At 33.3% G+C, this 14,150-nt stretch overlaps 3 protein-coding genes across 4 annotated transcripts in view; 1 reads left to right on the top strand and 2 right to left on the bottom strand.

Moving 5' to 3' along the window:
* Nucleotides 1–7,184, bottom strand: part of Acsl (Acyl-CoA synthetase long-chain) — a 43,510-nt gene extending 36,326 nt beyond the window's left edge. Inside the window, exon 1 of the mRNA XM_065343664.1 lies at nt 6,913–7,184. The gene's annotated coding sequence lies outside the window, so the exon portion shown is untranslated. The remainder of the gene's footprint in view (nt 1–6,912) is intronic.
* A 109-nt stretch (nt 7,185–7,293) lies between these two features.
* On the top strand, nt 7,294–10,809 carry Nsun2 (tRNA (cytosine(34)-C(5))-methyltransferase Nsun2). The gene is made up of 15 exons (XM_065343667.1): nt 7,294–7,603; nt 7,683–7,793; nt 7,870–8,072; nt 8,148–8,325; nt 8,388–8,472; nt 8,554–8,694; nt 8,766–8,895; nt 8,958–9,088; nt 9,150–9,351; nt 9,424–9,672; nt 9,762–9,900; nt 9,984–10,061; nt 10,130–10,283; nt 10,387–10,536; nt 10,617–10,809. Exons 1-15 carry the CDS (start codon nt 7,583–7,585, stop codon nt 10,721–10,723), a joined length of 2,079 nt encoding a protein of 692 aa, XP_065199739.1. The 5' UTR covers nt 7,294–7,582; the 3' UTR covers nt 10,724–10,809.
* A 377-nt stretch (nt 10,810–11,186) lies between these two features.
* Nucleotides 11,187–12,850, bottom strand: RFeSP (Rieske iron-sulfur protein). 2 transcript variants are annotated; one of them, XM_065343670.1, is made up of 5 exons: nt 12,487–12,850; nt 12,253–12,396; nt 11,960–12,137; nt 11,552–11,700; nt 11,187–11,464 (listed from the first exon to the last, which is right to left on the bottom strand). In XM_065343670.1, the coding sequence occupies exons 1-5, from the start codon at nt 12,698–12,700 to the stop codon at nt 11,322–11,324; spliced, it is 828 nt and encodes a 275-aa protein (XP_065199742.1). In that variant the 5' UTR covers nt 12,701–12,850; the 3' UTR covers nt 11,187–11,321. The 2 variants fall into 2 exon arrangements, with proteins under 2 accessions (XP_065199742.1, XP_065199743.1); XM_065343671.1 differs by having other exon boundaries at nt 12,652–12,850.
* Nucleotides 12,851–14,150: the final 1,300 nt, after the last annotated feature.

The raw sequence follows: 14,150 nt of genomic DNA, 5'->3' as shown, positions 1-14,150 counted from the left end.
TGACAATAAATAAAGTTGAAATTTTTGCAGTTTTTGGCAAAAAAAATGACAAAATGCGAGACGACAATTTTAACAAAAAACAAGTCATTTTTGGCAATTTCGGCAAAAATGTGAGACTTTTGAGCAATTTTTGAAAAAAAGTGACGTTTTTTGAATTGTTTTTGCAAAAAAAGACAATTTTTTGCAATGTTGTTGAGAAGAGAGATTTTTTGACAATTTTTTTACAAAATAAAAGCCAGACTTTTCAGGAATTATTGGCACAAAAATTAAACTTTTCGGAAATTTCTGGCAAAAAAAAGATTTTTGAATGATTGAAAAAAAAGTGAAAATCGTTGAATTTTTTTTTTTTAAATGAGACTTGGATGTCAAAAAGCAAAAATTTGTCAATAGAACGCAGGAATTCTTGTGAATTACTTTTTTCGCAATTTTATTATTTTTGGAAAGAGAGACAGCTATTCTTAGGTAAAATGAGACTTTGGCCTTGTGGTAATTTTTGATGATTTTTAGCAATTTTAGATAAAAAGTACAATTTTGGGAAAAAAGTAAAGCTTTTCGGTGTTTTTTCAGCAATTTTGTTAAAAAACGAGATTTTCTGTAAATTTTTGTAACGATACTGACAATTATTCTAGCAAAAAAAGAGGTTTTTCTGCAACCGTTGTCAAAAAAACAAGACTTTTTACTTTCGATTAAAAAAGGAAATTTATCGACATTTTCTGACAAAAAAGCGAAGATCTCGAGAAATTTTTAGAAAAAAGTCGATTTTGTGGCAAAAAACCAAAATTTTTTTCAAAAAAAAAGGCAGTTAAAAAAATCAGTTTCTATTGAAAATCGGTTTTTTTAAAGAAAAAATGCACAACATTTCAAATGCTATATACAAAAATCAATTTTTGAGAAAAATTACTTTGGAATTTTGCAAAAAAAAAAAAAAAACAAACATAAAGAGAAGAATATTGTAGGTACAGGATGGAATTTCCAACCAGTAAAAAGATATTTATTCATTTTCTTCTTAGGGGCTTTGTTTTTGAAATTTTGGAGCAGATGTTGGAAAGCTATTCTGTCATGATAGAAAATTGGATTTCTCCTAATTCTCCTTTAATTTTTCGCACACAAAAAATTCATTTTTGGGGAAAACTGCGAGCTCTATGAAAAAAATGAAAAACAGTAAAACTGCAAAGCATGAAACTTAGTTTTTTGGGGGGGGGGGAGGATGGGGTCTTTTTGTAAGATATTTTGAACCAAATTTCGGAACGTTGTCAATTTTTAGAAAAACTAAGAGCGCCAAAAACAAAATCGATGAGCATTAAATTTTGATCAATCGTAGCATTGTTTTTAAAAAATAACGAACTAAAATAGAAAACCTCAACTTCGTTGAACGATTTTCAATAGAATTTTACACACGGGCCTGCTGAACTTCAACTAACAATTCTACACTATTACGTCATTCTCAAACCCCATTTAAAATTGACTTGGAAGGCATTTTTTTGACATGTACATTAGGTACCTAATTGGCTTAAATTATACGTTTTTCAACGGTCGAAGCTCTCAACTTTTCTTCACTTCTCCACAGCACGAGCGTTATATAAAATTGTAATCCCGTAATACTAGGTCGTTGAACAAAATTTCATTTTAAATTCCGATTCTACTCGACGACGATTCATTCAGTACCACGTACGATGCAATTCATTCGTCGAACAGCACAGCTGTTTCAATCGTACAAGTGTCAACATGAACCAGATAATAATAATATAGATATAATTCGCGAAAAGAAAAACCAGGTAACACAGTTGCAATGCGAGGGTTTGCACTATGGGTTTATAATCTGACGAGGACGAGCAAAAGTATTAAATCATAAAGGTAAGACAGGTAGGTAATCCGTAATTTAGAAGCAGGTAAAAATACAAAACCCTACGATGACATTGAGAATATTCGAGGTATAAAATTATAACAGCGAATTTTTTTTCATTTCATTACGTTGGTGACTCGATGTATAAAAAAAATTTAAAAATTTATCGCCTTTTTCCACGCATCTAACCACAAGAATATTTTCACATACGTAAGGTAAGTAAACGTGAACCTATCACACTATATTCCATCATTTTTTCGCGCGAAATCGAAGTAGACCATGAAAAATGAGAATTTTAAAAGCTCGTTTCGACATTCGCAGACTTTTGCGATAAAACAAGAGTAGCAAATTTCATTTCATCAAGTCGAACGTGAGGTACGGAAGTTACAACGACGAATATTGAATTACATACTCGATTACACTTGCAAAAACCATTATCGTGTTTTGAAAACACTATCGAAATAATAATACCAAAGCGTAACACGAACTGTAGAAAATATTGAATTACAAACAGCTAACTCGCATCTAGAGCTACACACAGATCAATTAGAAAATCAATCGTCTACATTTTATGTACTATTAGTGACGCGAGGTGATCGCGTCAAATTGGCTTTTCATGCTTTTTTTTTCAGTTTAGTATGCTTTCGTGCGAACGTACACTAAACACCTCGTAAATAAGTAATAATAAATGAAGGACTCGACAAAGCATACCGTAAAAATTCGACTTGACGGACATTTTTCTATAAACAAGTTACAGGTGCCAAAAGAATGTAAAATGTACCAATGATATAGGCGTGTTTTTCATTCGATTCGTTTACAAAATGTACCTGCCTAGCTGTAGGTAGAAGTATCGACAACTCCCTCGATATTTCAGGTACATTAGCTTCGAATGGAAAATTTTAGTTCAGCTGCTGCGGAAAATTTCCAGACTGACCAGAGTTAAATCGTTAAATTCAGTCTACGACGTTTCACGAATCGAATTAAATGCAGTTTTCAACTTGGCTGAATTACGTAGGACGAGATTGAAACAAACAAGGTAGCACGAAAGTGATTCAGTTCAACCGGAACTCATCAGATCAGGTTTAAAGATTGCCCATGCCAAGAAAAAAAAATGCATGCATTGGAAGGTGAAGGTGATCATACTCGTATATGCAGATGAGAAAAAATATAATTTCTTTCGTCTACGTTGATAAATTAATTCCGCATTTAACTGGATATAAAAAATTACAAAATACTTTATTGTTTTCAATTTTTTTTTCGACTGTTCATTCATTTCTACGGAAGAAACAGCATACAGAAATATGCTCAACATACATTTGTGCACTATGACGATAAACTCTTGCATTAAATTTCTTCACAGGAACAGAACAACAGGTGTACTTGTGTCAGTGTTTCGTGAACTGGTACGGAAAACTGATAATGAAACTCATGTTTTCAGAATTTCAGCACATCAGCACATGCTCATCAAACAAATATGTATTCTACAAGTTGGACTGATTTGCCATCATTTCGTCACTAAATTGAAAAATGCATACGTACGACGACGATATGCAATGCAAAATATCATTTTTTTACGAAAAAATTTACGTCATTCATCGAAACAATTCCATTATTCATCAGAAATAACCAGATCGTCAAGTCTGCATTTTTACTGTTATTGAATATTCTTGACTGGAAAAGAGATTTTATAAAAACCCTCTTGAAGTCGAAAATACTTTTGAAATTTTTGTGCTCAACAATTTTGTTTGTCTTCGTCTTTTTCGTGGGGCCTTTGAAGTGATGTACTCCGAAAATTATTGTTTTGAAATCTATTCATCAAAAAAATAAAGTTTGGGGGAAAACTAAAAATAAAGAGAAACAGAAGTGTACAGAATAAAATTTCCCACCAGTCAAAATCATCAGGTTTTTTCCAATGCTTTGTTTTTGAAATATTTCGAACAAAAATAAACTGGATCAACTTGAACGAACTATTTTCTTTTTTTGAACCTTGAAATATGGACCACCCTGCAAAATGTTGTGATCTGTATAAAGGTACAGTAGAAGGTTGAAAATTTCCTGATCTCAAAAAACGGAAGTTTTTCAGAGTCGACTCCTTCGAAATCTCATCTTTTCCTATTCGAAATACTTAGGTTCAATTTTAGAACTTTTCCTCAAAACATCTCTTAGGAGAGGGGGGGAGGGGATGAAAGGAACTCTCTGATGGATTTGTTATCCAGCATTTTTCTCAAAAAACCCGTATTTTTCCTCAAAAATAATTTTTTGTGATGAAAATTTTAAATTTTTTGTTCAATTTTTTCACCACCAAAATATTAAAATCAATTGGAAAAAGAAACTGTGAAAAAAAATGTGCAGCGCAGAATTTCCCATCAATAAAGACTGTTTTCTAGTGGAGTGGGAGGGAAGAATGGAACTCTCTGATGGTGAGAAATTAAATTTAGCTCTATAAAGTTACACTGCATTTTTCTCAGAGAACCCTTAGTTTTCCTCAAAAATAATTTTTTGTGATGAAAATTTTACAATTTTTCGTTCAGTTTTTTTTACTGCCAAAACATTAAAAATAATTGGAAAAAATTTTTGCAGCACAGAATTTCCATCAGTAGAGAGTGATTCCTGTTTTCTAGTGACGTTTGTTTCTGAAATAAGATATAGATCAAAAAGCTCCACTTTTTGGACTTGATGATAAATAATTTTAAAAGATCATCTCTGGGTAATTCACGAAGTCCAGAGAAATATCTTTCTATAAAATCAAATTTTCAATTTTGATGACTTTTTGAAATCCAAGGACGATATGTTAAAGGTCGATTAAGGGAGAAAGAGAGGGAAGGGAATACATTTTCACCGAGTTATTTTACAAGTACACACATACCTTTACAAGTAACTTCCTGCTCCCTACAGCAGCCAGGAAATGTCTCAAGGTTGTAATGCTATGAATGGAATTCTGGATAACGATAAAGTAGAAAAAAGAAGCAATCAAAATCCAAGGACAATCACCCCTTTATTAAAATTCTTGAGAATTGTACACCTGCTGAAAATCATATAATCTGCTAGAAACTGCTGCTTTCCTTTTTCACATCTCTCCCTTTCTGATCAGAGTCATAATATGTATGTAGATCAAAACGTTAGGACTTGAGAGTGAGAGGTCAGGAGCGTCACACCCTCTTTCATGCATTTTATTCATTTAATCCGCAATCAGAAAATTTACACAATTCTGATCACTTGACACTTCAAAAGATGTTTTCAGAACCCCCCCCCCCCCCCGATCCCCTTACCACCTGAAAAATTACCTCGTTCCGTTACTCTCTGAATTCAAACAAATCTTCCACTATTTCATATGTATATTTGGAGTAAAATTTGCGTTTTTTTCAGCCAATTTCTCATAAACCAAATAGCCATGACGTTGATAATATTATTTTTATCTTTCGAGTCACGTTGACTACACCATCGACTGATCCTAAACTAATCAAATTATTATATAATGTGTTTCGATAATACGTTCAAACTTCATTCAAACGAACCTTTGATACACATTAGTTTTTAATTTAAAGCATAAAAGTGAATGTACACATTAACAAAACTTCGATATACACCTTACTACCCAAATTTTGTAAGAAGAGCTTCTTATCATTTCAACCTTTGATTACGTTTGTTTTTTCGTCGCTACATCATGCGAAAATTTTATCAATTCCAGGACATTTACATAATAATGTGAAGATAACTTCGGTGTTGTACAAGAAAATCTGAATCAAAGTTCTCAAAACTATCTACAAATATTTAATACGATGTTCGACCAATTTAAATTATCAATTTAGTAGCTTTTCGATGACCATTTTATGAAGGAATGAATTGAATTATTACACTTTTAATTGAAAGAATTATGAAAATTACCATAAAAATCAAGATAAAAGTTACACGATGCATTACTGAACTTTCTCTACTGACATGAATGTTAATTTTAATGCTCGTACGTTTCAGGTGCAAGTATGTCTACAAAATGAATGCACTATGCAGTATGCACTGCTGATTTGCTTGTCATGTTCATAAAGAAATTGAGGGTAGTGTTACAACCTGCGTGAAAACTTTCAATTTTGAGCACCACTACAATTTAAAATACTAACATAGAAAAGTGATAGTTTTCAACATACTAACACTGTTTTCTATTTCAAAAAATGTTTTACGACCTCGTCAATTTTTTCATTATTTTTACAACTTTAAAATTTCGCAGGGGAAACACATTGGTTTGTATTTATCAATATTTGACCAGGAAAAAAGCATGTTAGATGCATTTGAAATTTGTGAATTTTGAACTGAAAAGACTTCGAGAATAAGCGAGCTGACTCACAAAATATTCTCGGTTTATATTGAAATCTTGATTAACATGAAATATTATACGAAATAAAATATTGGTTAAAAAACACGAATTACTCTGCACAAATACGTGTTTTAGACTAGTTCATAACCACCAAAAAATTATATGTATTTTCCCCAAAAACCTTCTTCCTGTAATATGAAAAATTTGTCATCAAATCGTAAAAAAACACCTAAGAGTAAGATCAAGGTTACTAATATCACTTCCAACCGGTTACGATTTAAATTACAAGCAGATCAGAATTCCGGCAACCTTAATACCAGAATATCGACTTGGGACGGTTATTTCACTTCTTTTACATCATCTATCTTGAATTGCATAAAATTTCGATTTTCAATTTGAAAATGAGCAGATACGAGGAAGTAGAACGTATTATCAAAATGCTGCAGATGAAGAATGGGTGTTACTGTAACTGGGCTGTTGTATCACCGAAAGATAGAAACATCCGGATCATTTTTATCAAGCAAGCAGGTTCAGGATAGTGGAAAAAGACCATGTTCGAACCATGTATGTTCCAATTAGATAAGCTGAGTCAATTCATCTCCGGCGGATGAAATTCAACAGTATGCGTAGTTTCATGATCGGAACACGAATGTAAGATTGTCACTCAGAATAATAAACCCATCGTAGAACGAATAAACGAAGATGAATAGATATTATACAGATTAATTTAAGGATAAATAACGATGAACTCAGAACTCACCTGAGAGATGATCAAGTTTTATAATTTCGGCATAAGCTCGAGCAGTAGGATCCGATCTTTTCGTACGAAAAGTTCAATTCATAACACAGTTTTTGACCAACGAATATTCAACACAAAACTGATTGACACTTTACTTTTAAAATGATAAAAATACAACGATTATTATCGCACTCGATCACATAAAACACTAATTCGTGTTAATTTTTATACAACATTACAATACCGTATTCCCACAAAAAATATACAATCATTCACCCACCATCCACCAATAACCAAACAGAACCAAACTTTCTACGAGTGGCGTGACTTTGTGACGTCATACAATCGATTATCAACCATTTTTCCCGCCACGTTGTGAACTACGAAGCTTTATCCAAACGAACACAACTCGAAACCTGATCTGTGATTCGTGATTCGTGATCGTGATCAGTGACTGATCAGTGATCAATTTGTGTGATTTGTGTGTGATCCAGATCCAATTGAGATCACACGATCCAGCATCGTGCTCTCCCCTTATCTAATCTCTCCCTCATTCTTCTCATTCTGCTTTGAAAATTCTAAAATTCAAATTTTTGAATTTTGAGTGCTTTTTTCGTTACCCAGTCTAGTGTTTATGATATTTTTTTGGCAAATTTACTCTCCGTACAAAATATTCAGATTGTAGAACGCAATGGGATTCAGAAAAAGATCGGTAAGCGTTGTATTTCTCAAATAATATTACCTTGCATTATGTTCTCCACTTATCACCGGTCAATGTTTCGCTTTTGTAGAAGAAAAATAAAAATAAAAAGAACCCGAGCCAGCAGAGGGATCCAAATGAACGTGGACCTAGCTACAGTGAAATAGTTAGAGAAAATCAAGACTTCGAAAATTACTACAAAGTTAGTAAAGATATCTCAAATATTCGCTATTCATTCAAACCTGTAGGTACTTAATAATTTTTGCTATTTCTTATAGGGACAGAAAGTATGCCCCGAAGAGGAATGGGACGGAATGCTGAAAGCGTTAAGATCAGATTTACCTACTGGTTTTCGAATCACCAGTTACCCAAAATATGAGGCTGAAGCATTGCTTTCTCTGGTAGAAAGTGTTTACTTCAAAGATCTGATGGCTTCTAAAGATGATGATGCGGTTGCAAAGAAACCGTTTTGTTTACCATGGTGCGTATCTAATTGAAGGAAACGTCTATGTTTTTCTCTCAGATGAGTTGGATTTATGAAATTTTTCATTTTCAGGTATCCCGATCGTTTAGGATGGCAAATTCAGCTATCTAGAAATGACATCAGAAAGTCAGAAATATACTCACGTTTGCACAATTTTTTGATATCCGAAACCGAAGGTGGTAACATCAGTAGACAAGAAGTAGTTAGCATGATTCCGCCGATTTTATTAGATGTTCAAGCTCATCATAAAGTAATTAGTCGAAATTTTCGTACATAATTCTTCGAAATCTTTCTATCGCTGCTATTTACTAGGTTTTGGATATGTGTGCTGCTCCAGGATCTAAAACTGCGCAGTTGATTGAGCGACTCCATACAACTTCTTCCAAAGAAGTTCCAGGTGATTAAAACACAGTGTTTTTTAAAAATCTATTGGTAGCTCAGGTTGAATCAACTTTTAACTATGTTATTATGGTCTTAGATGGTGTTGTTGTTGCGAATGATATAGATAATAACCGTTGTTATATGTTGGTTCATCAAGCTAAAAGGCTAAATAGTCCTTGTACGATTGTTACGAATCACGATGCTTCCATTATGCCCAATTTTTTTATTGAAAATCCAGGTAATTTGAACTTTTTTGTTTTATAAAATGTAGCAAACTCAAATTTTTGAATGTCTTTTGTAACCTTGCAGATAAAACTACTTCAGTTATGAAATTTGATCGTGTATTATGTGATGTACCGTGTACTGGGGATGGTACTATGAGGAAAAATCCCGATATTTGGACTAAATGGAATGCTGCTAATGGAAATAATTTGCACGGGTAAGATTGAGAAAGATAACGCTTGAACAAATTTCGTGTCTGATATTGAAATTTTCATCTAGAGTACAAATACGAATATTGAAACGAGGCTTGGAAATGTTGGCTATTGGAGGAAGATTGGTTTATTCTACATGTTCCCTTAATCCAATCGAAGACGAAGCTGTCATACACAGATTGTTGTCAGAAGCTGAAGGTACCATTTTTACTCTCAATACGTGTGAAATTATTTTTTTCAATTTTTTCTCAATGTTTAGATAGCGTTAGGCTTGTCGATGTTACGAGTATGTTACCCGGATTGAAATTCAGCCACGGTATGACTCATTGGTTACCCGCTTCAAAAGACATAACATTTTATAAGAATTTCGAAGAAGTTCCTGAAAAATGGCATAGTACTGTTAGGCCTGTAATGTTCCCTCCTAAGCCGGAAGATATTTCAAAATATAATTTAGAAAGATGGTAATTTCATTTTCTTTTCGGTAAGCATTTTGTTCATCTTTCATTTTACTTCTAATGGTGTTCCTTTTTTAGTATACGAATTTTACCTCATCTACAAGATACCGGAGGATTTTTCGTAGCTGTTTTGGAAAAGTTAAAGCCACTTCCGTGGGAAGCTCAATTGAAAATTACGAACGATGCAACAACCAATGATACCGAACAAGAAAGTAGCCAGGCTCCAGTTATTGAGAAAAGACGCCCTAACAAAAGAATAAAATTAGGTTTCAAGGAAGACCCCTTTGTTTTCTTCAAGGATAATGAAGAAGTTTGGTCATCTATTAGGTAACCGTCATTTCTCGCAAAATCGAATCTTTTCTCGTTTTTTAACATTTCTTTTTTATTAAATTACTAATAATCGGTTGTATTTCTAGCGAATTTTATGATATTAAAAATGACGATATTGTTCCAAAGTGCCTATTAACTCGCTGCGAAGTAGGCAAGAAGAAAAATATTTACTTGTGCTCTCCGTTCGTTCGTCAGATTATCGCGAATAATCAAAAACGAATTAAGGTTGCTTTAATGCACATTTCTTTTTCTTTGTTAATGTGTACATTATATTCAATTTTCAAGAGAAAATTATTTCTATGTTTCAGATTATTAATAGTGGCGTTAAAGTTTTTGTACGATGTGATAATAGATCAATGGGATGCTCATTCAGAGTAGCTCAAGAGGTAAAATTTTGATATTATTTAGTTTTCTTCTATTTAAGAAATAAATTTTTAAATTCTTAATTTTGTAGGGATTATTAAATATACAATCAATTTTTGGTGAAAAACGAATTCTTGAGACCAATAAGGAAGATTTTATCAAAATTCTACAACATAATGATCCTAATCATCCGCTGCCTACAACGGAATTGGACCCAGAAACTCAGAAAGTTTTCGAACGAATAGGTACGTTGATCTATGTATTGACTATTTTCATTTGGTGGCATTACAGCTTGTACGTATTGTTTGGTAATTCCTAATGATGACTGTGATTCGTTATTCTTGTTAGGTATTGGAAGTATAATCATTAAATTAATAGATGAAAAACTACCTATTCACTTGGTCGGTTGGAAAGGTAATTGTTCGATTCGAGCTTATATTACAGTATTGGATAGTACTCATTATTTGAGAATTTTAGGCCAAGATGTTTCGAAATTTGGTAAGTTCAGACGAAAAAGCATTGTACTTCTCATTCATGCTCCGAATGTATCCGAAATAATTTTTTTTCCCCTTTTTTAGAAACTAACAAATTTAAAAAGCCAGAGACCGTTGAAGATACTAAAACGCTTGAAAGCAATGAAAATGCTGAGCAGAACGATATGGAGACCGAAACTACGACCTCATGATAGTTTTTCTCTGATTGACTATTCGACTTGAGAGTTATGATGAGATATAATTTTCTTATATTTTTCAATAAAACATTTTATCTTAAGCATTTATTTAATCTTTCGAAACAACTGATAATTCTGGTTTCACTTCATTATTCATGATTTCTCATCTCCTGCATTCGTTGGCAGGTAAGAAAAATGTGAATATGAAACTGAGCAGTACCCGGAATACCCATGAAATACCCTAAAAAAACTGTCAAGATAGAGCAGTGCCCGAAAAATTGTTCGGATAAGGGTACAGGTACTGATATTTTCTTGTATCATTTTTTCAGTAACCGGTACGAAAATAAGAAAATTTTTGTTTGAGTATTCGGGTGCAGGTTGAAACTCGGATGCTCTGCTAGTTTCATAATTAACGAATTCGTTGGCCAAGCTTCATCTGAAAACAATTTAGTTCCAATGTGAGAAATGACCACGAGAGTGAAATTTACAAATTTTTATTCATTACCAGTTTGCGATACTTTTAGAACAATCAATACATCGTTATAACAGCACTAAATCAAAAAACGCAATATGGAAATAATATAAACACATATCAATTAAATAAGCTAACAGTTTATCCTATTACGATGGTAGTATCGTTTGAGAAATGATACGGAGGTATTTCTAAATTTTCAGGAGCGGGGCCTTTTCTGATACGTCCAGCGGCATCATAATGGGAACCGTGACAGGGGCAGAAATACCCTCCGACATAATCTCCTAAAAAAACAATTCAATATTTCATCATAGTATTTTTGAAAAAAAAATCAACATGATAGTAAATGAATTATTGGCTTTAGAATGTACCTTTGTTCGGTAAAGGAACACATCCAAGATGAGTACAAATACCCAAAGTGATGAGCCACTCTGGTTTTTGAACACGTTCACTATCTGGAACTGGATCTCTCAATTCAGATAAAGGCGTAGAATTAACATCTGCAATTTCTTCGGCTGTCCTGTAAAATGTAACCATGAAAAAGAAACATTGTTAGTTCCGAAACGACTGATCAGTAATGAAAGCGTCACGCACAATTCTAAACTCGTAAAAATAAATGATGAAAACACAAGATTTTCTCTCTGGTTTACACATTTTAGTGATGGGTCTATCTTATGTAATTGTAAACCCAGCATTAATTCGACGTCCGTCGTCAGGTCATTTCGTAAGTGGTTTTCGAGTCGACCGCACCTAGTATACAGGATATTTGAATAACTCACCTGTGTTTCACGAATAACGGTTTGTTTCGCCATTTGAATGTAATGCTTTTTCCTTCTGGTACCTTACTAATATCCAATTCGAGAACTCCCAAAGCTAGCGCATCTTGATTAAAACCGTAGTATTTGGCGACTTTAGTCAAACAAGTTTTCGCAGAAACCGATGTGAACGCAACAGCACCTATTCAAAAGGAAAATTTCAGTGCGAAAATTGATTTCAATACTTACGACGATATAAGTACGAATGATTTGTTAACGTGAAAAGGTTGGACCTTGAAGTTGAAACACAATTTTACCTGCAGTGAAAAGGTAGGTGAATGCTTTACGGCCATCTGCAGATTCCTTAGATGGTACCGTTGGGTCGCGAACGGACGACCTCCGATAATACGAATTATCGGGAACTGACACGTCGGTATGTGAATACCTAAATTGTAGTTTAGCTGAAAACAAACAGAACCAACATGAATATCATATCTTGGTATAGGACATTATAATGAACCTAGGTTATTTTCAACATTCTTTCTTATTACTTGTGACTCCACTGATAACGCGAGTAGTTCCCGTTACATAAGGTAAAGCTGATTTTATTTTATCAACAGTTAAAAACTGTTCAGGAACATACACTGAAGCAACTTCGTGTTTCGGTGCAGATACTTTTGGTGGTACGGAGATATTTGGCACAACATAGGACGTACCTTTCAAAGCTTTTGACAAATTAGGGGCTTTCTGCACCACAGAAAGCATGATTAAGAATGTTTCGGTGACAATCACTAATAACCCCGATAAATTAACACTACTGGCACCAACTTTTCAGGTTAAATACAGTATAATTTTACAAAAATTGTGAAATTATTGATAACCTCCGACGTCCTTTTCGAAAAATTGAAGAAAATTTCAAAGAAAATTAGGATTACTTTTTTTGCGCTTTTTGTTTGTTTTTTCTCGTTGAGTCAGCATTATTTGGAATGTAAATACGTGAAATTACGATAGCAATGTTCAATTCATATTTTTTCGTTTTAAAAAAAACGAAAAAGTAAAAAGGCAAGAATTTTTTTTTGGTATTTTTATTTCATGAAAAAAAAATAAAACAATGATAATAATAGTAATGGCAAAACTTTAAACTTTTACATTTCAATTTCGGTTTTCAGTTTTTACCCTCAGTTTTGCTTTTTTTATTTTTTAAAATTTATTATACTTATAGTATGTAGATTGTATTGTAGGTAGGTAGAGGTACTCTATCAACTCTACCTACGAGAATTACGATTCATTCCAATCTTACTCAAAATCAGAAATGATATACAGAATAGATTTACAAGTTTGGTGGTCAACTTCCAACAAGATAAATCAATTAAGACGTATTTATTAGTTTTCAAGTCTCGGCAGTCGGCTTGATGAACACAAACGACGTACTATGTGAAAAACGCATACCTAAAAAACAAAACAGGTAGACGTAGATCGAACACTACTTAAAGCACATTTTTCCATGCATCTCTGCGTGTAAGGGTAAGGGTAGATTTTATTGCTTTCAGCTGTGAGGAATTGCGACCACGCCACAAGTGTTTAGCTACCTACTCTGTTGAATAAAGGCACGTACCAAGAAAAGAATTCAGAGTGTGAAATATTTATTTTTCGAAGATTTGTCATGCCAGTTTAGTACACATATTTCAGTCGGAGGATCATTTTACAAAAAAGTAGCCAAATGACTTTTTAAGTGTAGACCAGCATGGTTTGTAATTGATATGTGGTGCTGTTTTGAATTTCGAGATTTTGAAACGATTCGATTTCAATGTTACAGATTGCTGTTGTTTAAGGCATTATTTTTGATTTAGTACCTAGATGGTCAATTCCATGAAGTCCTTGCAATTATCCAATAACGCATTTGAGTGTTTCAAAGGCAGAGTTACGAAGTGTTTCGTATCTTATAGCCTTACAAAATAGGTATACGTCATTTGAGTGAGAAAAAAAATGACAAAGAAATATGGAAACGAAAAAGTGACGATGTACTGTTTGCTGTTAAATACATATGAATATAATTACCTACATCAAATTTGATTCATGAGAACAGGTATCTAGGAGTTGGAATTAGGAACTAGGATCCATACCTACATCCAGTCGTAGATCATCATCATCAATTTCAACGTATTTTACCATCTTCTTTAGATTCTAAAAGCATTATGTTTGAAGGGAAAATAAA

The sequence above is a fragment of the Planococcus citri genome, chromosome 1 (genome assembly GCF_950023065.1).
Source record: "Planococcus citri chromosome 1, ihPlaCitr1.1, whole genome shotgun sequence".
NCBI classification, from domain to species: Eukaryota; Metazoa; Arthropoda; class Insecta; order Hemiptera; family Pseudococcidae; genus Planococcus; species Planococcus citri.
Note: the sequence above shows the minus strand (reverse complement) of the source record. Positions and strands in the feature narration are given on the sequence as shown.

Excerpts from the sequence above, each read along its gene's own strand:
- Nsun2 (XM_065343667.1), top strand. The coding sequence starts at position 7,583 with ATGGGATTCAGAAAAAGATCG. Across the intron at positions 10,062-10,129 it reads CATTCAGAGTAGCTCAAGAG|GGATTATTAAATATACAATC; the intron begins GTAAAATTTTGA and ends TTAATTTTGTAG. Across the intron at positions 10,537-10,616 it reads CCAAGATGTTTCGAAATTTG|AAACTAACAAATTTAAAAAG; the intron begins GTAAGTTCAGAC and ends CCCCTTTTTTAG.
- RFeSP (XM_065343670.1), bottom strand. The coding sequence starts at position 12,700 with ATGCTTTCTGTGGTGCAGAAAGCCCCTAATTTGTCAAAAGCTTTGAAA. Across the intron at positions 12,138-12,252 it reads CACCTACCTTTTCACTGCAG|GTGCTGTTGCGTTCACATCG; the intron begins GTAAAATTGTGT and ends CCTTTTGAATAG. Across the intron at positions 11,701-11,959 it reads CCGTTATTCGTGAAACACAG|GACAGCCGAAGAAATTGCAG; the intron begins GTGAGTTATTCA and ends TACATTTTACAG.